The sequence below is a fragment of the Chrysemys picta genome, chromosome 7, assembly GCF_011386835.1.
Source record: "Chrysemys picta bellii isolate R12L10 chromosome 7, ASM1138683v2, whole genome shotgun sequence".
NCBI lineage: Eukaryota > Metazoa > Chordata > Testudines > Emydidae > Chrysemys > Chrysemys picta.
In genome coordinates, this window is record NC_088797.1 from 18,436,143 (window position 1) to 18,462,862 (window position 26,720).

At 42.8% G+C, this 26,720-nt stretch overlaps 2 protein-coding genes across 11 annotated transcripts in view; one reads left to right on the forward strand and one right to left on the reverse strand.

The window, feature by feature from the left end:
* Positions 1-1,129: 1,129 nt before the first annotated feature.
* MBD4 (methyl-CpG binding domain 4, DNA glycosylase) lies at positions 1,130-9,840 on the reverse strand. 4 transcript variants are annotated; one of them, XM_005288460.5, is made up of 8 exons: positions 9,700-9,840; positions 7,787-8,047; positions 6,268-7,157; positions 5,297-5,371; positions 4,342-4,476; positions 3,859-4,008; positions 3,249-3,352; positions 1,130-1,440 (listed from the first exon to the last, which is right to left on the reverse strand). In XM_005288460.5, the coding sequence occupies exons 1-8, from the start codon at positions 9,735-9,737 to the stop codon at positions 1,363-1,365; spliced, it is 1,731 nt and encodes a 576-aa protein (XP_005288517.2). In that variant the 5' UTR covers positions 9,738-9,840; the 3' UTR covers positions 1,130-1,362. The 4 variants fall into 4 exon arrangements, with proteins under 4 accessions (XP_005288517.2, XP_005288518.2, XP_042705810.2 ...); XM_005288461.4 differs by having other exon boundaries at positions 9,498-9,761; XM_042849876.2 differs by lacking the exon at positions 3,249-3,352.
* The window catches only part of IFT122 (intraflagellar transport 122), a 50,442-nt gene continuing 33,515 nt past the window's right edge, over positions 9,794-26,720 (forward strand). For 2 of the 7 annotated variants that reach the window (XR_010589032.1, XM_065550855.1), the window contains exons 1-13: positions 9,794-10,104; positions 12,453-12,519; positions 13,251-13,335; positions 13,873-13,951; positions 14,976-15,052; positions 15,582-15,648; positions 17,621-17,767; positions 18,956-19,123; positions 20,526-20,601; positions 21,567-21,758; positions 24,903-25,041; positions 25,716-25,918; positions 26,412-26,549. Coding sequence is in view for 6 of the 7 variants with exons in the window: in XM_065550855.1 (XP_065406927.1) it covers positions 9,794-10,104; positions 12,453-12,519; positions 13,251-13,335; positions 13,873-13,951; positions 14,976-15,052; positions 15,582-15,648; positions 17,621-17,767; positions 18,956-19,123; positions 20,526-20,601; positions 21,567-21,758; positions 24,903-25,041; positions 25,716-25,918; positions 26,412-26,549 (1,749 nt within the window). In the remaining variant the exon portion in view is untranslated. Of the gene's footprint in view, positions 10,105-10,622; positions 10,714-12,452; positions 12,520-13,250; positions 13,336-13,872; positions 13,952-14,975; positions 15,053-15,581; positions 15,649-17,620; positions 17,768-18,955; positions 19,124-20,525; positions 20,602-21,566; positions 21,759-24,902; positions 25,042-25,715; positions 25,919-26,411; positions 26,550-26,720 lie in introns of those variants that run through there. The other 5 variants (XM_065550858.1, XM_065550857.1, XM_065550856.1 and 2 more) reach the window with 5 other exon arrangements.

The following is a 26,720-nucleotide window of genomic DNA, read 5'->3' on the forward strand; positions in this document are numbered from 1 at the left end:
ATACTTCCATGAATAGTCCTGTTACAGTCAATGAGGTTATTCAGTAGTAAAGCAGAAGTGAACTGATCTAAAATCCATTGGTCTTTCCTTTAACTCCAGTGAACATTGGATTAGACGAGGGGTGGGCAAACTATGGCCCACGGGCCAGAACAAACCCGCCTGCCATTTTAAGCTGGCCCTCGAGCTCCCGCTGGGGATTGGGGTCTGGTGCTTGCCTTGCTCCGGTGCTCCAGCCAGGGAGCAGGGTCAGGGGCCGCTCCACGCTGCTCCTAGAAGCAGCAGCATGGCCCTGCTCCTATGTGTAGGGGCAGCCAGGGGGCTCCGCTCTGCATGTTGCCTCTGCCCCAAGCGCCGCCCCTGCAGCTCCAATTGGCCGGGAGCTGCAGGGGTGGCACCTGCGGATGGGGCAGCACACAGAGCCGCCTGGCCACAGCTCTGCGTAGGAGCTGGAGTGGGGACATGGCCGCTGCTTCCGGGAGCCGCTTAGGGTAAGTGCTGCCTGGAGTTTGTACCCCTGAGCCTCTCCCCGCACCCCAACCCCCTTCGATCCCAGCCTGGAGCACCCTCCTGCACCTCAAACGCCTCATTCCCAACCCCACCCCAAAGTCTGCACCCCCGGCTGTAGCCTGCGTCCCTTCCCACACCGTACTCCCCAGCCCGGAGCTCCCTCCTGCACTCTGAACTCCTTATTCTGGCCGCACCCTGAGCCCTCATCCCCTCCCGCATCCAACCCCAATTTTGTGAGCATTCATGGCCCACCATACAATTTCTATTCCCAGATGTGGCCCTCAGGCCAAAAAGTTTGCTCACCTCTGGATTAGACCCTAAACTAATAGCTTCTACAGGATCAGGCTTGCAAAGTTAGCAGTGGGAGTTTGAGTTCTAAGGACCTGCCCTCTTCTCTTTTGGGATCATTTGACTTGATTACTCACAAGTAGTCAAACAAAGGGAGTTGGATGTTTCCGTCCCATCACTAGATAGAAGGTCAGAAGCAATACTTAAGTGGCAAAAGAAATAATTGATAACACTTGGATGTCTATGGTAAGGTAGCAGGGTATTAGTTAGTTAGGTGAAAGTATGATATCACTTTAGTTTTTGCAGCACTGAGGAATGGCCAACTATTAAAATAACTTATTTAAAATTTATTTTAAAATATCAATGTTTATCAGCTTTTAATTACAATGATTATGTGAGTTTGAAAACATGTTAAACACAATCAAATATTGGAATTAAGCACTCAATGATCAGAACTACAAATGTGTAAAGAGAATATAGGATGTTTCCATTTCATGTGTACCTATAGCCAAGAGCAAGGTGGTAAGTACCAAAAAGTGAAGCTATATAAAAACATATCTGCATTTTTCAATTAAGACTCATTTTTTCATGGTTTTCCCAGAGCCAGGCTTGGTATGTATTTAACTTGTGATCTTGTGGATGTACCTGAAAGAGAAGGAAGGCGTTAGAACTAATGTTTGTCATAAAAATGTCTTCTATAAAAAAAATCTCTTGCAGTACTGAAATAACTGCCTGGAATATCTCCAACCCCAGCTTGGAACCTACTTTATAGTTTAGGGTTATTACAGCATGCTGATACAAAAAAAGACCTAAACATGCATATTCCTGAAATGCGGGAATATACTGATCACGCATGAAACATCACTTGCATCAACTGAGAAGGCAAGTCACACAATAACCTTGCTAAGTGGAGTACAGCTGCTGTTTGCAACAATCTGTAAACAAGAGAAGAGCCTAGTGAGGTTTTTGGGTTGCAGTAGAGGGAGGAGAGGCAAGTCAGAGCAGATGCTACGCTCTTGCAGACAAATAAAATAGGGGGTACCCTGACACATCACAAAGACCACTACCATTACCAGGATGGGGGGAGAGAAATCTCACAACCGATCCAAGAAACGTAAAAGGAAATTAAAGGGGGTGATTGTTGTGTCAGACTGACAACTGTAATATCCTGGATAAACCTTATGGAATTAAACTAAACTTTATTGAATAAGACTTAATACCTTTTGGAGTCCATTAAAAATTAAAATGTATGGACCTTCTCTAGTAGGAGGAAGATGCTAATGTATTTCCTTCATTATCAGCCGTTTGAAGCTACTCCCTTGCCGGGCCGAATTTCCAGTTAGGCACAGTAGGCATGTAGCTAGGGGCACTGACGTTCTAGGGGAGCCTTACCTCTCTAAAACTGTGTGTAACAGAAAGGTCAGCTGTAGGCAGGGGGCGCTGAAGATGCTGTGCCTAGGGGTGCGTAAGGTATAAATCCAGCCCTGACTCCCCTGGGAGAAGTATGCATATACTAATTCAAACTTGATTTTCCATGGATGAAACAGACAAAGTGTTTCTAGATAAATATCCTGTTTATAAACTGGCTCACAGCCTTCTTCCTGATTCAGCGAAAGGACAGGATCTCTAGTCCGTGAAGGGCCCCAATCCTCAGAGGAGCGGAAGGACTTGGCCTACTGAGGCCCTACATGATCGTGTGCTCTTTGAGCTGAAGCTGTGACGAACCTGATCACAAAAGAAATCCTTTTGATGGCGTTTGGAAGGTCTACTCCAGCCAGAGCCCATGTTAGTGTTGGCATGGTCTGTGGTAAGCCTATTAGCATGCATGTAAGTTCTTGTATGGTTTTTAATGTTTTCTCTATAGTGCTTTTAGTTTAAGAAAAAAAATAAGCTTGCATAGAACTTTGTGGTAACTTATAACTACTGACAAACACTCTGTAATCAGTCTCTGAAGAAGAAGCAAGCAGGCGTGCTTGGGCAGCCTGCCTCTGCTGGCAATAACACAGCGAAAGGCAGGGAACTGTGCAGCCTGGAAATACTCTGGTCAGAAGAGAGAGAGAGACGCAGGTTTCCATCCAAGACAGGCAATGGCTGGGAAGCTGGAAGCCTGAGCAGTGGGTGCCCTTGCTGGACCACTGAGGGGTAATACAGGTGCAGTTGCCCTGAACTGAGACAACTGTTGCTAGCCTTTAGGTGCCTCCTTGCACACTGAGGCACAATTGTAGGACTAGCTCTTGGGCTATTCACATCAATATGGACTTGCAGGATCAGGCCCATAAACAATACAGTCCATGAACACTTCTTAATTAAAGCTGACAGATTATTTCTACTCTATTTTATTTTTAATCCACATGATTATATAGGGCTTGATCCAAGGTCTAACGAAGTCAGTGGAACCCAATGTGTTCAATGAGCGTTGGATCAGGCCCTTAGAGAATGACAGCATCACTTACCTCCTTCCATTCATTGACACAGAATATTCTGTATGAATCATTGCCATACTTTCCAATCCCATGCAGCTCAATAGGATACCTCCATTGCTTGGTCAGATACTCATCTAGAGAATATAACCCCATACTAACATGTAGAGAAACATGCCAGAGAAAATATCTCAAGAAAATACTGGTACTCACTGCAGAACTGGAAAAATCCTGATTTTTACATTAAAACATCCAAATCCCCAGTTTAAAGTCTTTTAAACGCTACAATTTTAACTAAATGTATTACATTAGTAACAGGTGAAAAAGGAATTATTTCTAAGCAAATCTCACTGTGGAAGACAGGTTTAAATGACTACAGAGCAAAATCTACACAGTAATGTTTTTATTTTAAACATTAAAATACAGAAAATACTGTAGTATCTCATTGCAAAACATATCAACCTTGTTGATACTAATGAGGTTTTTAATTCTGATAGTCATCTCAAACCAAGGGCCTGCTCCTCCATTACACAGGTTGTTCTATCTTTGGAACACTGAAGGAAAATCACAGAACTGGGGTTTATAATGCCACTTTCTTACTGACAGTTTAGATCGTTCTACAGACATATTCAAAAGAAGCTACCTGAAAATTTGATAATGGTCTTCGCTCTGAGTTCATAGAGGCCAAGAGGTTTAAGTAACTCTGACATTTCTTTCCAGTCTGCGGTTCTTGCTACGTCAGGGGAAGGATATTTCTCCAGAAACTCCCAGAGCACAGGTATTGCCATCTTACCTAGGCAGAGATAATATGTTGTGAACAGAAAGGCTGTACAGTGACTTCCCCTGTGTGACTATCCGAAGTGTGCATTCTGAATGTTGTTGATGAGGAAGATGCAAATTATTTAAACTTGTTTATACTAATATATCTTAGATAGTATTAGTTTATTTAATCCTTTCAATATTGTAATGAAAAACTTAGTAGCTAAGGCCCTGATCTTTCAACAACAACCATCCCTAACAGCCACATCAGATCCAAATTCAGCATTTACATAAGCCAATGCAATTCACAGACCATGAAACTGGTATGTAGAGGTTAAGCTTCATATCATATCGTATATCTATTTACCTGAGGTCTTATTGAGAAATATGGTTGCAATGAGGAGCTTCCACGGATCATGGAAGAGCGTTTCTTGGACCAAATTAAATGGAGACCGAGGAGGAGTCCATTTCCTGAAGGCCTTCCTTCTTGGTGGGCTTGGAGCTACACACACAAAGATAATATGGGAAACTTTACTGAGCAGTAAAAGATTGATTTCTCCCTCCGCCAATCTTTTAAGAGACATTGGAGCAGACTCACCCCCATGCTCCCACTAGCGCATGGAGGGAGGGTAGAGAGTTTATTACTCGTGTTATGACACTGCAGGGGCCAGTGGGGCCCTGGCACAGGCTAGGCTAGCCCCGTGAGCTGCCCTAATTTGCTCCTGTATTTCTATGGGTGCAGAATTGCCAGGACAAAAGGTCTGCCCAAGCCATACTCACCCTCGTTCCATCCCCAGAATGCCTCCTGCACCCAGGGTCACTCTGGAGATAGTACAGAACTAGCCTGACATCTGGATGTAGAGGTTCCCAGTAACTGGGGCTGTTCTCTGGGGAGAAGGGGCCTTACAGCTACCATAAATTCCCACTGCATCAACTACGTACAGAGCAGGCAGCAGATGTGTGGGCTTCACCGCTGATACAGAATAACAGCCTTAATGGGTAAAAGGTAGCTCATTCTCAGAGCCCATTCAATCTGCAGCGTCTCTGCTGAAATAGTCACCAAGAATGCCAGTTAATGCAAAATGTGATGGTGGTCTGTGCAATATGGACACCTGTCTGGTAGGTTTAAAGTGAGACAACAAAAATGCTCTCACGTAGGCCACAATGCAGCCATCAGGTGGTGGTACCTCTCAGATTAGTAATGATCAGGTATGGATTTGAGCTACTGATATAAAAGTGGAAGGCTCCATACCCATTATTAATCTCTTGAGCCTTTCAATCCCCCCAAAACACAGCTTTCTTTCCCATAGAGAATACTATACCTTCTTTACTGTATTTACTAGAAAAATATGGACTGGTTTTCCTTCTCTCTACTTGTGTTCTTGGGACATAGTCTTCTAAAAAGAAAAAAAATACCTGTATGTAAATGAGAATTAGTTCCACTCAGATATCTATCAAAATTTCAGCATCTGTTAAAAAAAATAAATCTTCCAATGACAAGCCCTTAAGAAAAGTAGTCATATCTCAGTGAGTCAATGGATGCTGCACAGGTATAATTGAGGGCAGAATCAATGAACTATTATACTAACCTCAGAATGAAGTTAAACAAGGTTAGTTGCATATCTTGAATCAAAACCTGGCCACTTTTGCAGTAACATAAGAAGTTAATTGACATATGGAGAGTAGTGATCATTGATACATTAAATCAGAGAAAGTGATGGTGTGATTTCTAATTGTGAATAAATCCACTTTCTTGGCTTGAACTGGTTGGTTCATAGCACTTAGCTACTATAATATCTGATGCTCTGTATGGTAAATATTATAAACAGATTAGACAGACTTCAAGCTAGGAGATTTAGAAAGTTCTAACCCAGGGGTAGGCAACCTATGGGACGCGTGCCGAAGGAGGCACACGAGCTGATTTTCAGTGGCACTCACACTGCTCGGGTCCTGGCCACCGGTCTGGGGGACTCTGCATTTTAATTTAATTTTAAATGAAGCTTCTTAAACATTTTAAAAAGCTTATTTATTTTACATACAACAATAGTTTAGTTATATATTATAGACTTATAGAAAGAGACCTTCTAAAAATTTTAAAATGTATGACTGGCACGCGAAACCTTAAATTAGAGTGAATAAATGAAGACTCGGCACATCTGAAAGGTTGCCGACCCCTGTTCTAACCATACCCAGTCATGGAGTAGGCAGGCCTGAAACACTCCTTTTTTGTAATTAGTTTGGAAGTATCCCTGATGGAATTTTAGAAGAGTGCTCTGCTCTGAAATGTATATACCTTGCAGAATTTTCACCGATGTAAAGCTTTTCTTGTCACAAGGCTGTGAAATGCTAATGTCTGTTTCAGTGCCAGGTTTGAAATCCTGGTTACCCGAATGCACCCAATCCTTCTCTTTCGCAAACGCACCCAATCCTTCTCTTTCTGCAATGTTCTTGTCAGATTTCGTAGCAGCTGCATCATCAGAACTCTTCTCTGCATATCCTAATAGTTCCATGGTTCTTGACTCTGTTTCTGAGAGAGCAGTTACTGGTCCAAGATGCATCTCTGATTGTGATCCTGAAGTCATTATTTCATCCTCTGAAAGTGTGTTTGCTTTTCCAGTATCTGTGGGGTTTAAGTTCTGATTGTCTATTCTGCCTCTATCAGAAACACAAACATTTTTCTTTTGCCGGATTTTTTTTATTTGGCTGCCCTCAGCCTCTTGATTATTACATGATGCTTTTCTCTGCCTTTTATTTTGGCTGTGATCTGGATTCCTCTTTTCTGAGCCTTTTCTAGCTTTCTTAATTTGAGCCCTTCTTCCAACTGCTCCTTTTTCTTTGGCCTTTTTGCAACAGTCCTTTGGCTTAATGTCTTTAATGACCAAGTCCCCCCTGCCTTGCAGATGGATGGAAATGTTTTCTAGCTGTTCATTACTGGTCTGCAACTCCAAAACTTTAAGTTCTTCTTTACTACTTTGCACACTAAGATCTTGCGCTTTACTGTTACATTCTTTATTCTGTAATCTTGGTCCCACAGCTTCTGCACCGAATCCTTTGGCTCTTGATCGAGTTTTGCTCTGAACAGGAGCAGTAAAGTCAAAATCTTCTGGTTTAAGAACAGTCTCTCCATTTTTACTAAAATACGCCACAAGTGCACGTTTGGATCTTAACTTTGCTCCTTGAGGACTACGAAATGAAAGAAAGTTAAATGATCAGTGGTTATAGTTTTCATTCCTTGCTCTTAAAACAAAACAAACAAAACTGCACCTCACATTTCGCGGGGGGGGGGGGGAGGGGGGGGGAAATCAGTCAAAAATGTTACTTGCATTTTCCAAAAAATAATCTAGCTCAATATTTTTTTTAAAAAGGTTGAATAAATACCTTTTAGACAAGCCTTCTATTAATATTTGATCAAAAATGTTCATACAAAGAACTAATTTGCAAGTAATAATACTTTATACTTTCATTTAAGTATATTAAAGTATTTTACAGCCTCCTGCTACCCTCATGAGCCATGTAAATATTTTTATTTACAGATTTCCATATTATTAGTATGAAGTACCAAGAAGTTAAAAGACTTGCCCTAAGTCAGATTCAAAGGCTCCTGAAATCAACAGGAGTCTATGGACTTGGAGGGGGTTTTGGATCAGTCCCAGACTAAATCTGTGTGAGGACTGGAACAGAACAAGGACACTTGACTCCTAGACTCTGTAACACTTACTCTCCACTAAGCAACCAGTAGAATAAGTCTATGTGACATACACTGCTTTTACTTACTATACAGATTTAATTTCAAGAGTTGCATCAAATATTACCTGATGAAATAAACATCATATTTCCCTGCAGTTTTGCCTGACTGTCGTTGCTTTGTGATCTTCTCCCATCCATCTGGAAAGTTTTTGAGACATCTAGAAGCCACTTCTGACACAGCAGCTACATCTTCTTTGCACTGGAGTGTGTTTTCTGCTATGGTCTCAGTACCTTCAATCTGTAGACCAAAATATTCTCTTGTCTCTGTCACTAATTCTTTCCCCTCTTCTTTTGTTTTCTTTCCAATTTGCATGTCACTTTTGTCACTGAAAGTAAATGTAAAATAAAAAAATGATATGAATAGTTCCAGACAGATCTATTTCTAACTATAATATTTCAAGACCTGCAGAGATTTTGGGGAAAAAAATTAACTGAAAATATGAAGGTATTAGCTGGCTTGTTGCAAATATTTGTGCACTGTTATGTGTGAGATTTTGCCTCTTGTTCATTGGGACAGTAGATGCTGGGAGAGCTATGGAAACAGCACGATCAGCCTCTCTCCCATGTGGAACAAAAATATTTGCAATCTATACTATGTTTACATATTGGACTTCAAGTTAACATGAGGAGTGCATTGTCTTGTATTTCAGCAATAACCATACAGAGGATCATAGTCTGGAATACAAATGTGTGACTTTGCATTGTATATAACAGGGATCGGCAGCCTTTGGCACGCAGCCCATCAGGGAAAGCCGCTGGTGGGTCGGGATGGTTTGTTTACCTGGAGCGTCCGCAGGTTTGGCCGATCGCAGCTCCCACTGGCCGTAGTTCGCCGTTCCCGGCCAATGGGGGCTGCTGGAAGCGGCGGCCAGCACATCTCTTGGCCCACGCCACTTCCCACCACAGGGGGGAAGGATAGCTCAGTGGTTTGAGCATTGGCCTGCTAAACCCAGCATTGTGAGTTCAATCCTTGAGGGGGGATCTGGGGCAAAATCAGTACTTGGTCCTGCTAGTGAAGGCAGCGGGCTGGACTCGATGACCTTTCAAGGTCCCTTCCAGTTCTAGGAGATGGGATATCTCCATTAATTATTTATTATAACAAACTGTCCTGACCTGTCAGAGGCTTTCCCTGACAGGCGGAGTGCCAAAGGTTGCCGATCCCTGGTATATAATCTTGTGTCATAAACAAACCACAGTAGGATGTTAGCCTTTAAAAGTAAGCTTCCAAGTGCATTTTTCATATTCTTTATTTCTTTGAAACATAAATGGTCATCTTAATTAGAGCCCACATAAGTAACATACGCATCACTGGCGCTGCCAGTTGGCAGGTTTTGAACTGCCCTGGCTGATGTTTGTACTGTACTGCCTTGCCAGTTTAATGTTTATATGTCTGGGGCCACTTAAGTGTTATGATTGCTAAATCAGTGCAACAGATCAGAAAATGACTCCACAGCAGTACATCTCAGAACCTTATACCTGTTCTAATCCTATCCCAGGGCCCTCAGCCAGCTGAAACCCAGCCCAGTGCTCATCAGTGGCAGCAGGGATATAACTCAGATCCTCCTGTTCCAGGTCCCACCGTTCAAGCTAAATGAGAATCTCCCGGAGTGCAGCACCATAGAGCGTATGATACATAGCTGAGCAGTTCCAGTCCCAGCTGTCAGTGGCGCTCTCTAGGTAGAGGCTTTGTGGCCAGCACCCAAAAGCCAAGCTGGCAAGGAACTAAACAGGGCCCAGAGCGACCGACATACCCACGCAGAACTGGGTTTCACATACCGCACTATGCCCAGTGACGTCATCAGAATGTGACATAATCGCGCACCGTGACATCACCGCACCATGGCTTGTGACGTCATCACAGTGTGGCATCACCGCACTCTGCTACAGGACCCCACGTGGCGGACCACTCTGAGGGAACAGACCGCGGCCTAGCCCTTCTGAAAGGTCTCTTGACCTCCTGTTGCTATAGTAACTTTACCTGCCCTCTTCTTGCCCCCGTACTTCCGGAGCCGCCATACTGAAGCACCTCCCATGTCACGTGAGGGTGTACGCCATTCCTGCCCGCACTGCGCATGCGCTTACGCATACCTAGCACACACCCCCAGAGCTTCTCGCCAATATACGATCCCGCCAAGGGCGCGCAGAGGTTCTCCCGCAAGAACAGCCCCGACACAGAACAGTCCGCCTCTTGCGCATGCGTATTCCAAGCACAGTCCCGCAGAGAGCTTCACGCTTGCGCAGTACTTTTCCCCCTTGCGCAAGCGCAGTGCCCATGGGAGCGTTTGTGGCGCATGCGCAATCCTGATTCAACGTTTGAGTTTCTATCCTTTCCCTTTCCGCCTCCTCGCGTCGTGCCGGTTGATTCCAGGCAAAGGGCTTTGGGGTTAGTGCGCATGCGCGTTGCCTGGGGAGGTTGGGGGAGCTTTAATCTTGTGTAAATAAACAAACAGCAGCCAGGGAAGGGGGAAAGTCAGGGCAGCGCCAGCGGTGCCGCGAGACAGCAGAGGGGGCTGAGAGAGGCAGGCAGTAACACGGGCACACGCAGGCGGGGCGGGGCAAAGCAGGGCAGGCGGTGAGGGGAAGAAGCGGTAGTTAGGGGTAGATGGGACAGGGCAGGCGGTGAGGGAGGGGGTGTTAGGGGCAGGGCAGGCGGTGGGGGAGGAGGTGCTGGGGGAGAGGGTGGTGGGGAAGAGGGCAGGGCAGGCGGGGAGGGAAGGGGTGCTGGGGAAGGGGGCAGGGCAGGCGGGGAGGGAGGGGGTGCTGGGGCAGGCGGGGAGGGAAGGGGTGCTGGGGAGAGGGGGCAGGGCAGGCGGGGAGGGAAGGGGTGCTGGGGAAGGGGGCAGGGCAGGCGGGGAGGGAAGGGGTGCTGGGGCAGGCGGGGAGGGAGGGGGTGCTGGGGAGAGGGGGCAGGGCAGGCGGGGAGGGAGGGAGTGTTAGTAGGAGAGGGAGGGATGAGGGCCGCACTGACCTGGAGGGATAAGGCCGAGCAATGGTAAGAGGCTGAGTATGGTTTATGTTGCTATTTTCACAGCATCCCAAAGCACATTGGGCACTTAATGGGGCACATGGAAAGATGTGGTCCCTGCCTTGGGGAGCTCATGGCCTAGTAAGGAATGTGAGGGGGGATGGCAGGGACCCATCTTTTGATTTGCCCCAGGGGAGGGTTTGGGATGAGGGTCACTGTAGTATGGGCATGCTGATAATCTGATCAGGCATGTTGCATCTTTGTCAGTCCGTTTTTATTTAATAGAAAATTTCTTATCAATTTAAAGCCTCACAATCTGTATGAACCGGTAAGGTCTCATGGGTTCTTATTGGGGTCAGGAGAGCAGCAGCCTGTGGTTTATAACCATGGTTATTAATGTCAATGGGAGACATGGGAGAAACATCAAATATGAGTCCAATGGAGATGGTTTAATAAAGTAAGCATTAAATATGGAATATACAGAGTTCCCAGAATCCTGAGTTGGGGGTTCCTGAGGGGTGGGAAGATGCAACTTCAGCCCTTCATTTAAGGAAAATAGATACATTGAATTCCAGGTAGTTTACTCTGTGGGTGATTTTCCAAACTATGGTTCTCTTTGCTCTTTGTGCGTGTTAAAGATCACTCCACATTTTTTTTCTAAGAATACACCTCTACCTCGATATAATGCTGTCCTCGGGAGCCAAAAAATCTTACCGCATTATAGGTGAAACCGTGTTATATCAAACTTGCTTTGATCCGCTGGAGTGCTCAGCCCCACCCCCCCGGAGCACTGCTTTACCACGTTATATCAGAATTCGTGTTATACTGAGTCACGTTATATTGGGATAGAGGTGTACTTCCAGTGTGCTTGGCCAGACTTCACCCTTTACCCTCCCTGTGGAGGCTTTGCTAAACGAATGAGTGGTTAATTTCTCCAGTGTTGTATATTCAAGTGGTAGGAAGTGCTTTGGGAGAAAATGCCCTCCCACTCCCAGCCAATACTAATTAATGTATATTGGCAGCTTTTTAATGTTCTGTATCATTGTGTTCTACTGAACTGTGCTATGGTAGGATTGTCCTCCTGGAAACCAACTGTATATCTCAGGAAAACTTTAGTGAGGAATGAATACAGACCATTTATTTCGCCTCTCCAGCCCCTACCCCTCCCAACACCAAGTGACAGCAAGATTAAATAGGGTGCCACCTTTCTATTTTGATTTCTTCATGTCATTGAACAAGATCTGTTTTTATTATCCATATAACCATCAAAATGTATACTGTAGCTTGTATATAGTTGGTTCTCATAAACTATAGGTAATATAATGTCAATAATAAGGTCTGAATAATGCAGGATTTTCCCTATTTTTTAAAATTTTCATCCACCCATGTCCCTGATCTTGCAACTGCATATGCATGGTCACAAGGATCTGTCTACAAGGATGCAGTTGCAGGTTAGTGACCTGGTCCTGCAGCTGGATCTGTGTAAGCATACTTCTGTGCCTGGACAAAGTCAATTGCAGGATGGTGGTCTGTTTGCAGAACTTCTTATTGCATGTGGGGAAAGCATCGTAAAGCTGTTTGGCTTTTGGAATTTTCCCCAAAGTTAGATATGTTCTGAGGTGTGTAATAAATTCTATTAAATTAAATCTTGACTCCTTTTTTTATGGCATTTAAACAATGTTGGAAATAGAAAGTATGTTTTCTGGGTATTTCTTGTAATATTTAGTGTTCTGTCCTTAATTTTCCCTTTTTGTCTCATTGTCCAGTATATATGATCTTGCCTTTAAACCTGATGGAACTCAGCTGATAATTGCAGCAGGAAACAGATTGCTGGTAGGAGATTGTTTACTCCTCTCCACACCATACCTCCTGAATCTAATCATAATAATATATATATTTTAAAAGACCCCAAAATACAGCTATGGAACATTATATAAACTATAGCAATGTTTTTGGGGTCTTTTAAAATTTCTTACTACTCTCCCTAACGGGGACTCTTTCATGTGACCTTTTCTTCAGTTTAAAAAGATGTGGTAGAAAGAACAAGTGATAGTTTTTGATATAGGAAGGGAGTGGGATTTTTTGAAACAGGCAGGCCAAGTGGGTGTCTGAAAACAGCATATGAATTGAATGAGTAACCTCTATCGTCCTTACATGTAATGCCTGCTTCTCCATGCACAGAAAGAAGCAAGTATGTTCTAGTATTTTAAAAGGATGCCATCAATTTAAACTAGTCATTTTTAAAAGACAAGTTAAAAGTAGTTTCAGGTACTACACCTGTTTCAAAATCTCCCTGCCAAATTTTGTCATATAATTGTATTTTCCTTTCCTTTTTTTTTTTTTTTTTTTTTTAATTGTCTCCTTTTGCTGTGTGGACTTAAATAGGGGAAACTAACTAACTATCCATGAGGAATAGTGACATTGACAATATACAAAGTATTGTCAAATAAGCAAAGTATACAAACAATTATTTTGCCTCATATCTTGTTTAGTTCTAATTATTCTAGTCCCTATGGAGCTTGTTGAAGGATTGTGGTCTTTACATTTTCCTTTTATTGATACAGGTGTATGATACATCTGATGGAACCTTAATTCAGCCCTTGAAAGGGCACAAGGACACAGTGTACTGTGTGGCTTATGCTAAAGATGGTAGGTGACACCTTTGGGTTTCTTAGCTTCCTTGTTTGTGTTAGTTTGTAGGAAGCATGGTAATTGGCCTCATCCCTTTCTTGTTGTAAATTTAAAATTAGGAATGTTAAGGTAGTTTTAATAATAATACTTTGCATTTAAACACTGCCTTTTATCTCAGGTCTCAAAGCACTTTACAAATATCAGCTGCAGAAGAAAGTGCTGTTCTCTGGATATTACAAACATAGGCCCCAATCCTGCAGTTGATGGTACGAATAGAGACCTATGCATCCCATGAACTTTAGTGGGGCTCTGTGTGAAAGCAGAGGTCTACCTGTACAGCATTCCATTGAAGTCAGTAGTACTTTGTGTGGGTGCAGAAGTGCAACCATATGGAGTCAGTAGCAGGACTGGACCCATACTTACTTGATCCTGTAGAGCTCAGACATCTACAAAGTACTTCCTGTTTTCTATTTTGCTAAGATGAGTGTTTTTGGAGTAAACGTGATAATTAAATGTGTGGGTGTTTTGTTTTAAAATATTATTATTAATCCCTAGGCAAGCGTTTTGCATCTGGCTCTGCTGACAAAAGTGTAATCATTTGGACTTCAAAGTTAGAAGGCATTCTGAAATACACGTAAGTGAACGCATTCACTTCACTGCTTCCTTTAAATATATACTTTGATTATGGACTTCTGCTGTTAATATAAGTGAGTGATGCTAGGAGAGTTGAAGGAATGTGAACTAAGGTCAGAGAAGAAACTAGTAGAGAGAGGAAAAATGATGGAGGAGAGCAGTCAAGATATAAAAAGATATTTGAGAGGGTTAGGAAAGCAGTTAAGAGAATGAGGGAGAAGTGGGAGGGCTAGATAAAGCACCGGTGTTACTCTTGTGAAGACATTGCAGGGCTGAAGGAGCACCAGAGAGCCTCTCTCACTGTATTAAGAAGCTGCAGAAGTTCAAGAAGAACAGAGGAGTGTCAGGAGAGTTTTGGGAGTTATATTCTGCCTTTGTCTCAACAGGAGTTATGTGTACTGTATGTCCAAGACATGAGCCCGGTCTTGTAAAATAAGCCAAATTAGAATAGTTGTAGTTTGAAGCCCAATCCAAAGGTGGTTGCTAGTATTTGCCGCCACCAAAAAGTTCCATCTTTTTCTGCCCTGCTTTATTTGTGTGCATACAGAATTCTCTTGGTATTTTTCATTGGATTAATACCAGTCTTCCACAAGTCATTAAGAAATATAGATATGTAATTGCTAGTATCTTACATCTTCAAATCCTAATTCTGCTTTTTGATAAGTTTGCATGATTCTTGTCTAAGTTATTGAGAGAGATGCACGCATACATATTATGGAAAAATTTGGTTAATAACATTTATTTCTTTCACAGTGCTCCCCAAACCAATATCCGCCTGTGCCCTCATACCAATGCAGCCAGTTCTTGCAATCTGATGAAGCCTCTATTTAGAGACTACTTAATTTAAAAATGTTTATTTTTAACTTAGTTTAATTACATGTTAATTTGAAATAGTGTAACTTGATCTGTTTTTATGCAATATTTGTCCTCTAAGCTTAGCTTTAAGATATCTTGTTATAAAAGATAGAAAATGTGGCATTTAAAACAAAAGATTTGTTTGAAATGTGATGATTACTTTGTTCTAGGCATAATGATTCTATACAGTGTGTTTCATACAATCCTGTTACTCATCAACTGGCATCCTGCTCCTCCAGTGATTTTGGTATGTCTTCTTCCTCTGATGTTTTTCATTGAGCCAGTAAACATTATTAAAATCAGAGAATTAAACATTACTAAGCCAGTAATGTATAGGTACAGTTTTTTCTTTTCTGTGATGAAGAAATGGAGAAATAAAATGTTACTCCTCCACTATGGAGTATACAGATGAAAATTTAGAAAATACCTTGTTTAGCATAATTTAATATTTTACTTTTAAAATCACTCCCCCCTCAGTTGGAAAAGGGTTATGTACTCCAGCTCCTTAAAGTGTGTTATCTTATGGTGATATGGTTTTTCAAGAGTACTATTTTTTTTTTTTTTGCCCCACTTTAAGAAATATTTCATTATAGTTCTTATATTTAGATGTTTACTCCCTATTCCTTCCATATATGAATAAACAGCACCTATTCAAAACATTGACCCTTCCCAACACTGAGTAAAATCCTGGCCCCTTTAAAATCAACCACCTTTTTTTTTCTAATCTAAATGCTGCTTGTAATGATGAAGAACTTAGTCGGTTTTTGTTTTTTAAGGCTTGTGGTCTCCTGAGCAGAAGTCAGTCTCCAAACATAAATCAAGCAGTAAAATCACCTGCTGTAGGTAAGTTTTAAGGACTAGACGTGTCATTCAGATTGGGTTTTTTCCTTTATGAATAAAAATATGACAATAAAGAGAAAAGTATATGTAATTAAATGTATGCAGAAGCCGTGATTATGGGCATGAACAGGGCCCCGGGGTGTTTCCTGGGCAGGTCCAGCCCTTGGATTGTGTCAGGGCTGGGCGTAGCCTCACTGCCGAGTTCGTGTCCTGGGGGTCGGAGGTGCGGCAGGGTGATCTCCCACCTCCGTGCAGCCAGTTGCCTGTGCTCCCCACTTCCATGCTGGGGCTTCCACAATTATTTATTGACAAAATTTTGCAGAATTTTAAAATATTGTGTGCAGAATTTATATTTTTTTGGCACAGACTTTTTAATTTTTTGGCACATAATTCCCTCAGGAGTAATATTATAGAGCACTGTAAAGCATGAAAATTTATAAATATACAATCTCCTCCAAAAGCTTGCAGTCTCAGACAAGACCATGCACTACAGCAGCAGTTCTCAAACTTTAGCAACCCGAGGACCCCCATTTTGATTTAAAATTTTCCGGGGACATGAGGACCCCCTGCTCAGCCCTTGCCCCGCCTACTTCTCTGAGGCCCTGCCCCCTGTTCATTCCATCCCCACTCCCTCCGTTGCTTGCTCTTCCCCACTCTCACTCACTTTCACCCGGCTGGGGCAGGGGGTTGGGGTGCAGGAGGGGGAGCAGGCTCTTGGAGGGAGTTTGGGTGCGGGATGCAGGTTCTGGGCTTGGGCAGGGGGTTGGGGTGTAGGAGGGGGTGAGGTGTACAGGCTCTGGCCGGGTGGCGGTTAACTCTGGCGGCTCCCAAAAGTGCACATCCCTCTGGCAGCTGCTCCTAGGCGGGGGCGGGCAGAGGGTCTCCACGCGCAGCCCCTGCCTGTAGGCTCTGCCCCTGCAGCTCCCATTGGCCACAGTTCCCGACCAATGGGAGCTGTGGAGTTGGCGCTTGGGCCAGGGGCAGCCCATGGAGACTCCCTGCTCCTACCGCTAGGGGCCGCAGGGATGTGCTGGCCGCTTCCGGGAGCGGCAAGGAGGCTGCCTTAGCCCTGCTGCGCTGCCAGAGTTTTAGCATGCAGGAGGTGTTGGGAGGGAAGGGGAAGAGTTGATCAGCAGGGTCCACAGACCCGTTTGAGAAATGCTGCACTATAGTTCAAGTAAGGGAAGGTGAGGAGAAAGAGATAGGAAGGATTGATGATAATGTGGGTTTTTAAGGAAGCATTTGAAAGAGTAGAAGGGGGGCAATTGGCAAACAGGTAAACTGTTCTACATGCAGAGGCAGCAGCATTGTCAGTTTTAAGGAAGTGATGTATTTTATCCCGGGGGGGGCAAAAGGATATACTCAACTGGTAAAGTCAGGGGAAATAATAAAATAATACCTAGCACTTGTGTAGTGCTTTTCATCAATAGCTCTCAAAGTACTTTACAAAGGAGGTATCATTATTTCAATTTTACTGATGGGGAAACTGAGACACAGAGCAGTGAAGTGACTTGCTTAAGGTCATGTAGCAGCCCAGTAGTGGAGCTGGGAGTAGAACACAGGTCTCCTGAGTTCCAGTCCAGTGCTCTGTATGCTAAACATCACTATTGTCTCTTCTATGTGATCGCTATTCTGAATGAAGATTATACAGTGTGGTATGTGGACACACAATCTTCACAAATAATGTAGATGTGATTTTCCATCATGTGTTAGCAGATGATATCTTTTTTGTTCTCTTTATTCTTGCACTTATTTTTCACTTGGGTATAACAAAGAGTTTCTCCCTAGGTTGCATGTTCCTGCTATAAATATGAATGTGACTGTACATTGCTGCAGGGTAAATGGCTAAATTCCAGTACTCTTTCTCCTTACTTAGAGACACATTCTAAACGATCATCCGCTGATTCAGTACACTGTACTTTTAGTAGTTTCCTTGTGTCGTGCTGCTTTTTCATTTTGTTTATTTTGTTATCAGCTGGACAAATGATGGCCAATACCTTGCTTTGGGGATGTTCAATGGCATTGTCAGCATAAGGAATAAAAATGGTGAAGAGAAAGTCAAAATAGAACATCCTGGCAGCTCTTTATCTCCAGTATGGTCAATTTGCTGGAATCCATCAAGGTAAACCTCTTACGTCCATCCCTTTTGTGCTGAATAGATAATCCTTGTTTTATTGATTCCTGACACCACAGCATGGCCAGGCCATTATCCTTCTTCCTTAAGTGGGTTTCTTCTGCACTTTACTTAGGGCTGGTGTACACTATGGGGTGGGATCAATCTAAGTTACGCAACTTCAGCTACGTGATTAACATACCTGAAGTCGACGTACTTAGATCTAATTACCGCAGGGTGTCAATGGGAGATGCTCTCCCGTCGATTCCCCTTGCGCTTCTTGTTGAGGTGGCGTACCAGAGTCGACACTAGAGTGATCGATTTATTGCATCTATATGATAAGTTGACGCCCACTGGATCGATCGCTGGCCATCGATCCGGCCGGTAGTGTAAACAAGCCCTCAGAGTCCTCCGGCTCTTCACTGGTGAGCACCTTTTCACATCTGTAAAAATCTGGAATTACTCCATAGAAGAAAATGGAGTTACTCTGGATTTAGACTGGTGTAAATGAGATGAGGATTAGGTCTGTTTTTTCTCCCAATCCTACTGTTCCTTCACTTTGCCTTTGCTATAGGAGTCCCTCAACGACACATCAAAATTCACATATGTTACTTCGGCTTAAAGAAAGTTTTGCCCCATCTCTTGAGGCTTATATCCCTCTGTGACTGACCCAAGAGGGCTTTCACAAACTTTGTTGGTGCAGATTTTTCTCTCTTTCCACCTTTGGTTTTCTCACTGCTATATACAGTCCAAAATGGAGTGCATTTTGACTAAGGGATGGATAATTGACAACTTGAGTTTTAAGATCAAGTGCCCCATCTCTCTGAGATTTGTATCTGGGATAAACTGAGATTCCTGTGGGACAAGCTACACCTCTTTCTAGACATCAGCTGCCTCCTACTAGGCTGTCTGTTTTTTTAATTATAGAGTTGCACTGTTTTGATCACACTAATTCAGATGCTGGAACACACTAATGGTGGGTGCATCTCTTTGGTGGCTATATGTAGCAATTGTACTTCATGGTCTTTTTTGATAAATGGAAAAACTGGGTGCAAAATCAGCTTGGATGCCAGGAAAGGTGGTGTGGTTTTTCGTTTGTGTATTTTTATGCAGTGAAATTTATCTTAGAATAATAGATTTTGAAATGATAGTTTCACTGTAGTTATAGGGAATGTGAATGAACAATTAATATTGCAGTAGGTGGGAGAATTTCTGGAATCATAGAGCAAGTGAGGAAGAGGAGGAGTCAGTCCACAACTATTTAGAGGAAATACCAGTTTTGAAGTCCAGCACGTGCAGTAGTCAGGGTAGTGAGACAGAAGAAGAACAACATGAGGAAGAGGAGAGCCCTAGGGACACCAGCTCGTGAGTGAAATTTCAAGGGAATAAAATTTACTGTTCTACAGACAACGTAGACATCTACATTTATGTCCCAATTTATATATGTAATTATTTATTTCTCCTCTCTGTCTTCTACCAATGAACTTCAGCCCTTACGTGAGGGAAACACCTCTAGGAATGAGAAGAGATCTCAGTCTCTAGAGCCCAGAGATTCTGATGAGACTGCCAATTGCAACAGTAGTAATACTGAACAGGAGCTTTTATGAGACTGATTTTTTTTTTTCCGAGTGTCAGGCTTGTGCAGCAATATCTCAGATCGTTGAACGCATTTTATAGATTATAAAAACTCATAGTGTATGTAAGTAACAAACCAAAACAAATAATCAAAACCTAAAGAACCCCAAAACCCATAGGGCCATATTCATTGCTGGTGTGTGGGTTTCTGTTGACTAGATGGAGTTGCATCCTTTTTTTTGTGCCAGCAGTGAATTTAGTCCCACAATTTTTTAAACCATAATAAAATTTTTTACTTCCAGCCCATCCCTGCTCCCTATCAATCTTAAATACCATCTTCGCTCTCCCGCAGGCAAAGGAATGGGAGGAGGAGTGATGGTCTTTGTGTGGTGTCCTAAGGTGAACAGACTCTCAGACCAGCAGTAATAATAATACCTAGCTGTTTTATATAGTACTGTTCATCAGTAGATCTCCAAGGACTTTACAAAGGAGTATCACCCCCATTTTTCAGATGGGGAAACTAAGGCATAGAGAAGTGACTTGCCCAAGGTCACCCAGCAGGCCTGCTGCAGAGATGGGACTAGAACCCAGGTTTCCTGAGTTTGAGTCCAGGGCTCTATGCATTAGAGTACACTACCAAATTCCAGAGTTGAGGCCCTTCTCAGAGAATGCTTTGCTATCAGCTTCCAAGGACAACATTTTGTTCTTGATTATATTTATGTAAATCAGGTGCATCTCCACTCAGGCCCATTGACTTTGGATTTACACCCCTGAAGCTGACATCAGAATATGGTCACAGATATTTAAGTCCAGGGACTCTTAGCTAATCAGCCTTGGCTGATCATAGACTTCCACTGCAGTTATGAAGTGATGTATTAAGTCTTTGGAGGCAAACAATCCATGGCATAGTGATGTGTGGGGAGGAAATGGTGGACTCCCTTACACCCTCCCCTCCCCTGCCCTCCCCCCCTAAAGCTGTCTGTTCTCTGGCTGCAAAAATTCATTAATATTATAGTTCGGATGCATATGTTTGCTTTTCTCTCCGTTTTTGTGCCTTTTTAAAAAAAAATCATTATTTGCTAAATGTAGTCTGACATAGTACTTATTTTTTGTCTGTAGCTTTTATGAGTTTTGTACAGAAATCACTGTAGTGCACCACATGTCTTAATTGTCTGTTTCTTCTACATGTTAGAGATGAACACAATGACATCTTAGCTGTAGCAGACTGGGGTCAAAGGCTTTCCTTTTTTCAGCTCAGTGGCAAACAGGTAAGGTGAAGTTTAATGCTTTGGAAAGTGCATTTGTATTTACCCTCAGGAGTAGCTGAATATTTTTGACCATATTCTGTATATACATTGTGTCTTGTATAAAGCTTTTTGTTTGGCTGCTTTTGGCCATCCTCTTTTTCTGCTCCAGTGTCTCCCAACCAACAGAGACACTTCCTGTCACTTCTTCTAGTTTTGCAGACTTTTGTGACCAGGGCTGTCCCCAGCTATTCTGGGGCCCTACGCAAGCCCCCCACGTGGGGTGTGTGTGTGTGTGGCCCCAGGCCTCTGCGGGGAGGGAGCACGGGGGCTGTCCCCAGGCCTCCATGGGTAGGGAGTGTGAGGGGCGCGGCTGGCTTGGGGGGCAGTGGGGAACCACTCACTGACGGCGTGGCTGGGTCTGGGTCTGCACTTCCTGCTGCCGGTGAGCTCAGGCTCATTCATGCTGCAGTCCTCGGGCGGGACTGAGGCTGAGCAGGGGCGGGAAGAGGCGGGGCTCGGAGGGGACCCTGGGGAAGAGACGGAGCAGGGGCTGGAGCAGCACGCAGCTGCGCAGGGCACCAGGAACTTTTTGTATGGGTAAGGACGGCCCTGTTTGTGACAGTTTACTGGCCCAGATCCTGAGCTGCAGCTGTGGAGTCCTTGGCACAGTTCACAAGAGGGAGACTCATTACTGTTTTTTAAATCACCCTGATTCTGAGTGGACCTGTGTTGGGCTAACCTGGTTCTCAGATGCAATTTAGAGTAGCTTCTGAGGGCTATTACAACTGTCAGCTGTTGCTGGGTGTAGGGAAGTCTTTGCCACTAGCTGAAGGGATGGTGGTATCATAGGAGCCTGTATGATAGAACTTTGGCACCTGAGGATCCTTGTACACTGGGGAGATCCTCTTGCTAGTTTCCAACTACTTTTCATGACTCAGAAAACATGAAATGACCCTTTTCTTTGATCTCTGTATTTTGTCTTGTAGATTGGGAAGGACAGGGTGCTGAATTTTGATCCCTGCTGTGTTAGCTATTTTTCCAAAGGAGAATATATATTAATGGGAGGCTCAGATAAGCAAGCCTCTCTCTACACGAAGGATGGAGTGCGTCTCGGTACCATAGGGGATCAGAGTAGCTGGGTGTGGACATGTAAAGTTAAACCAGACTCCAATTATGTGGTAAGAGGGGACATTTTATTGCTTTTCTCTTAGACCTTAGATACATATGGTAGGGCCACAATTTTCCAACTTGGGTACCTAAATGTAGGCACCCAAATCCTTACTGAGACAGCTAAATACAAGCGGCCTAATTTTTAGATGTTGGTAAGCATATTCAACTCCCATTGAAGTTAAAAATAGTCATGGAGAAATGTATCCTGTGCTACAAGAAGGTGATAAATGGGGATAAAGCTTACTGGCCTACGTAAGGCATCTACTGCATTTTATTTTTTAAATGGTAGTTGATTTATTTAAAAATAATTTTGATTATATATATGAAATAGGATGACTGTAGAGGCTATGCAATAGGATGAGTGGAAGCAGATGTGCAAGTAGGCTGTCTGGTTCAGAATTTCTACTAAAGAGCCTTGTGGAGAACGTGTGTGTTACCATTTGGGGCAATATATACTATAATCTGTCAGTGGCAGAACTCCTTTTGAAATCAGTAGGCCAAGAGTGGTGATTAAAAAAAAGTAAGTGTCCATGTTTAAGGCTGTAATTTAGTAGCCGTGACTCCAGCCAGTGCCGCTGGGAGCTGCAGGATCCCCTGCCGCCTGCGGAGGCAGGGGAGCCCCACAGCTCCCCATCGCCACTCTGGGCTGCCATAGGCAGCAGGGGACCCCCGCCGCTCCCGGCCATTGCGGGTTGGCACCCCCCCACACACTCCCTGCCTCCGCAGGCAGTAGGGGGGACCAGGGGGTAGGGGGAATCCCTGCTGCTTCTGGACGCCACGGCAATCAAGAGGGACCCAGGCTGCCGAGGGCGTCAAGAGGGACCACGGCCGCTCCCCGCCCCTGCGCACGGCAGGGGGAATCCCTGCTGCTCCCAGCTGCTACAGGCATCAGGGAGGACCCGGGGCAGGGGGGAATCCCCACTGCGGGAGACGGGGGGGACCCGCTGCTTCCGGCTGGCGTGGGTGGCAGAGGTGATCCCCACTGCTCCCATCCACTAGTGGTGGCAGGGGGGATTCCTGGAGCTCCTGGCTCCCACGGGAGGCAGGGGGGACTCCCACAGCTTGAAGCTGCCAGTGGAGGGGACCCCTGGAGCTCCTAGTCTCTCCCCAGACTACCCATTTTGTCATTGGGTATTTTTAGTAAAAGTCACGGACAGGTCACAGGTTTCCGTGAATTTTTCATTATTGCCTGTGACCTGTCCGTGACTTTTAGTAAAAACATCCATGACAAAATCTTAGCCTTATCCATGATCATATAGGGCCTCATCCTGGATCATTAAAGTCGATGGGAGTTTTGCCATTGAATACAGTGTGAGCAGGATCAGGGCTAAAGTTGGTATGCTATTTTGGAGAATGTAACGTAAGGGATTTAGTGTTCATTTAAATGTCATGCATTTTTATTAGGGCTGTCAAGCGATTACAGAAATTAATCGTGATTAATCACAAAATTAATCACACTGTTAATAATTGAGTACCATTTATTTAAATATTTTTGGATGTTTTCTACATTTTCAAATATATTGATTTCAATTACAACACAGAATACAAAGTGTACAATGCTCACTTTATATTTATTTTTATTACAAATATTTGCACTGCAAAAAACAAAAGAAATAGTCTTTTTCAATTCTCCCATTACAAGTACTGTAGTTCAATCACTTTAACATGGAAGTTGAACTTACAAACGTAGAATTATGTACAAAAAAAACCTGCATTCAAAAATAAAACAATGTAAAACTTTAGAGCCTACAAGTCCACTCAGTCCTACTTCTTGTTCAGCCAATCACTCAGACAAACAAGTTCGTTTACATTTGCAGGAGATAATGCTGCTTGCTTCTTGTTTACAGTGTCATCTGAAAGTGAGAACAGGCGTTCGCATGGCACTGTTGTAGCCGGCGTCACAAGATATTTATGTTCCAGATGTGGTAGAGTCATATATCCTTTCATGCTTCAGCCACCATTCCAGAGGACATGCGTCAATGCTGATGATGGGTTCTGCTCAATAATGATCCAAACCAGTGTGGACCCAGGCATGTTCATTTTCATCATCTGAGTCAGATGCCACCAGCAGGTTGATTTTCTTTTTTGGTGGTTTGGGTTCAGTAGTTTCTGCATTGGAGTATTGCTCTTTGAAGTCTTCTGAAAGCATGCACCACACCTTGTCCCTCTCAGATTTTGGAAGGCGCTTCAGATTCTTAAACCTTGGATCGAGTGCTGTAGCTATCTTTAGAAATCTCACATTAGTACCTTCTTTGCATTTTGTCAAATCTTCAGTTGAAAGTGTTCTTAAAATGAACAACATGTGCTGGATCATCATCCGAGATTGCTATAACATGAAATATATGGGAGAATGCGGATAAAACAGAGCAGGAGACATACAATCCTCCCCCAAGGAGTTCAGGCACAAATTTAATTAACGTGTTATTTTTTTTAATGAGTGTTATCAGCATGGAAGCATGTCCTCTGGAGTGGTGGCTGAAGCATGAAGGGGCATATGAATGTTTAGCTTATCTGTCACATAAATACCTTGCAATGCCGGCTACAAAAGTGCCATGTGAATGCCCGTTCTCACTTTCAGGTGACATTGTAAATAAGAAGAGGGCAGCATTATCGCCCATAAATGTAAACAAACTTGTTTGTCTTAGCAATTGGCTTAGCAAGAAATAGGATTGAGTCGACTTGTACACTCTAAAGATTTACATTTTGTTTTTGAGTGCAGCTATGTAACAAAAAAACCCACTATATTTGTAAGCTGCACATTCACGATAGAGATTGGACTAAAGTACTTGTATGAGGTGAATTGAAAAATACGTCTTTTGTTTATCATTTTTACAGTACAAATATTTGTAATAAAAAATAATATAAAGTGACCACTGTACACCTTGTATTCTGTGTTGTAATTGAAATCAATATATTTGAAAACGTAAAAAAAATGAAAAATATTTAATACATTTCAATTAGTATTCTGTTATTTAACAGTGTGATTAAAACTGCGATTAATCGTGACTAATTTTGAGTTAATCGCATGAGTTAACTGCGATTAATCTACAGCCCTAATTTTTATGCATGTTTTTTGTAGTTGCTTATAAATTATCATTGGTTGACATGTAGGTGATTGTATGAGTTTTTGAGATCTTTCTCCTTATGTTCAGGCGATAGGATGCCAGGATGGAACAATTTCCTTTTATCAGCTGATTTTCAGTACAGTCCATGGACTCTATAAAGATCGTTACGCTTACAGGGACAGCATGACTGATGTTATTGTCCAGCACCTAATTACTGAGCAAAAAGGTAGTGTCACTCTTACATTGAAGTCTTAGCTTCATTTTCATTATTATTTTTTATTAATAGCTGTTAGCATGTTCAAATGTATGGTCCCTGTCTCGTGGAACTTCCTGTCTTTGATAAACACTGATGGTAAGGTTGAGGCATACAACTCATGGGGTGAAAATGCAAACATGAAGTAGAGCAAATATCTCTGGAGGATCAGCACGGAAGGACTTAATGGAAGAAGTGGGGATTTGAAAGGTCATTAGGAGAGGGAAGAGCTATTAAAATAAAGTCTCTCTATCTCTATCTGAAATCATGAGATTCTGTATAGTCCATTATATCTGTAAAGGTGGTTCTTGTTAACAGCATCGAAGACTTGTGCTAACATTTTCTAAGCACAATTTTTTAAAATATTCTCACCCAGTTTTCTAACAGGGAAGAGACATTGGAACATGCATCATAGTACATCATTCACAAGGAATGAATGGTAGTAACTTGTGACCTACTGCTAACCAGTAGCATGTATGGGTAGCCTATACTTGACGTGGAGCCACAGACTCGATTCTAGTAGAGTTGATTGTTCGGTGTAGAAATGTTTTGTAAGGATTAAATTGTGATCATGGTTTAACATGGTATTAAATTATTTCAGTTTCACCCTGCACCTTATTATGTTTTCTTATTTTCTTTCTTTTCAGTTAGAATAAAATGCAGAGAGCTTGTAAAGAAAATTGCAATCTACAAAAACAGATTAGCAATCCAGCTGCCAGAGAAAATCCTGATTTATGAATTATATTCAGATGACTCCTCAGACATGCATTACCGTGTGAAGGAAAAGATAGCAAAGAAATTTGAATGCAACTTGCTGGTTGTATGTTCAGATCACATTATCTTATGCCAGGTACGTACTTGAAAGTTAAACATAGACTTGATAAGTAAGAGAAGGGTACACATGTTTGAAAGGGATGGCAGAATAGATTAGCATACTGAAAAAAGTGTAATGGATTATGCAATTATGCAATTGAATGTGTACTGTAATGTAATCTAAAACCAGTTAAACAGCTGCTGTGTCTCGTTTCACTGATGGCTCTGTTTTAGTGAAATGATCTCTGTATGTAGTTTGCGTATCTGTTTATAAAGTGCTGTGGGATCTTTTGAGATGAAAGGTGCTAGAAAAAGGGTTTTTGATATTCTGCTTGATACCATCAGAAATTTTTAAAAATATATTTTGTCTGCTAGATTGATGTGACATGTATCTCACAGTCTTTTGTTTTCTATGTACGTTTATGTAGATGGGCATATCTGGATAGATATGAACACATTTCACTAAAGTGACATGATTTTCTGTTTACCAGTATGTAGTTTATTACATCATAGAATTGTTTATTTTTTAGGAGAAAAGACTACAGTGCCTCTCATTTAATGGTGTTAAAGAGCGGGAGTGGCTGATGGAGTCTCTCATTCGTTACATTAAAGTAATTGGAGGCCCTTCAGGAAGAGAAGGCCTCTTAGTAGGTCTGAAGAATGGCCAGGTGATGCTTTATGACAGACTTACCTCTTTTTAAGTACAGAAATACATAGGGCTGACTACAGAAGCAGCAAAGACTTTTATAACCTGAATTCCATGGGCCCAGGCTGAGCCTAATCCTGAATCAGAAAAACTCATTTATTTGTATCTCTCGCCTGTGGGCTCACGTTCTTTC

Excerpts from the sequence above, each read along its gene's own strand:
- MBD4 (XM_005288460.5), bottom strand. The coding sequence starts at position 9,737 with ATGGCGGCTCCGGAAGTACGGGGGCAAGAAGAGGGCAG. Across the intron at positions 7,158-7,786 it reads TATGATGTTTATTTCATCAG|TCCTCAAGGAGCAAAGTTAA; the intron begins GTAATATTTGAT and ends TTCATTTCGTAG. Across the intron at positions 4,477-5,296 it reads TAGTAAATACAGTAAAGAAG|CTCCAAGCCCACCAAGAAGG; the intron begins GTATAGTATTCT and ends TTGTGTGTGTAG.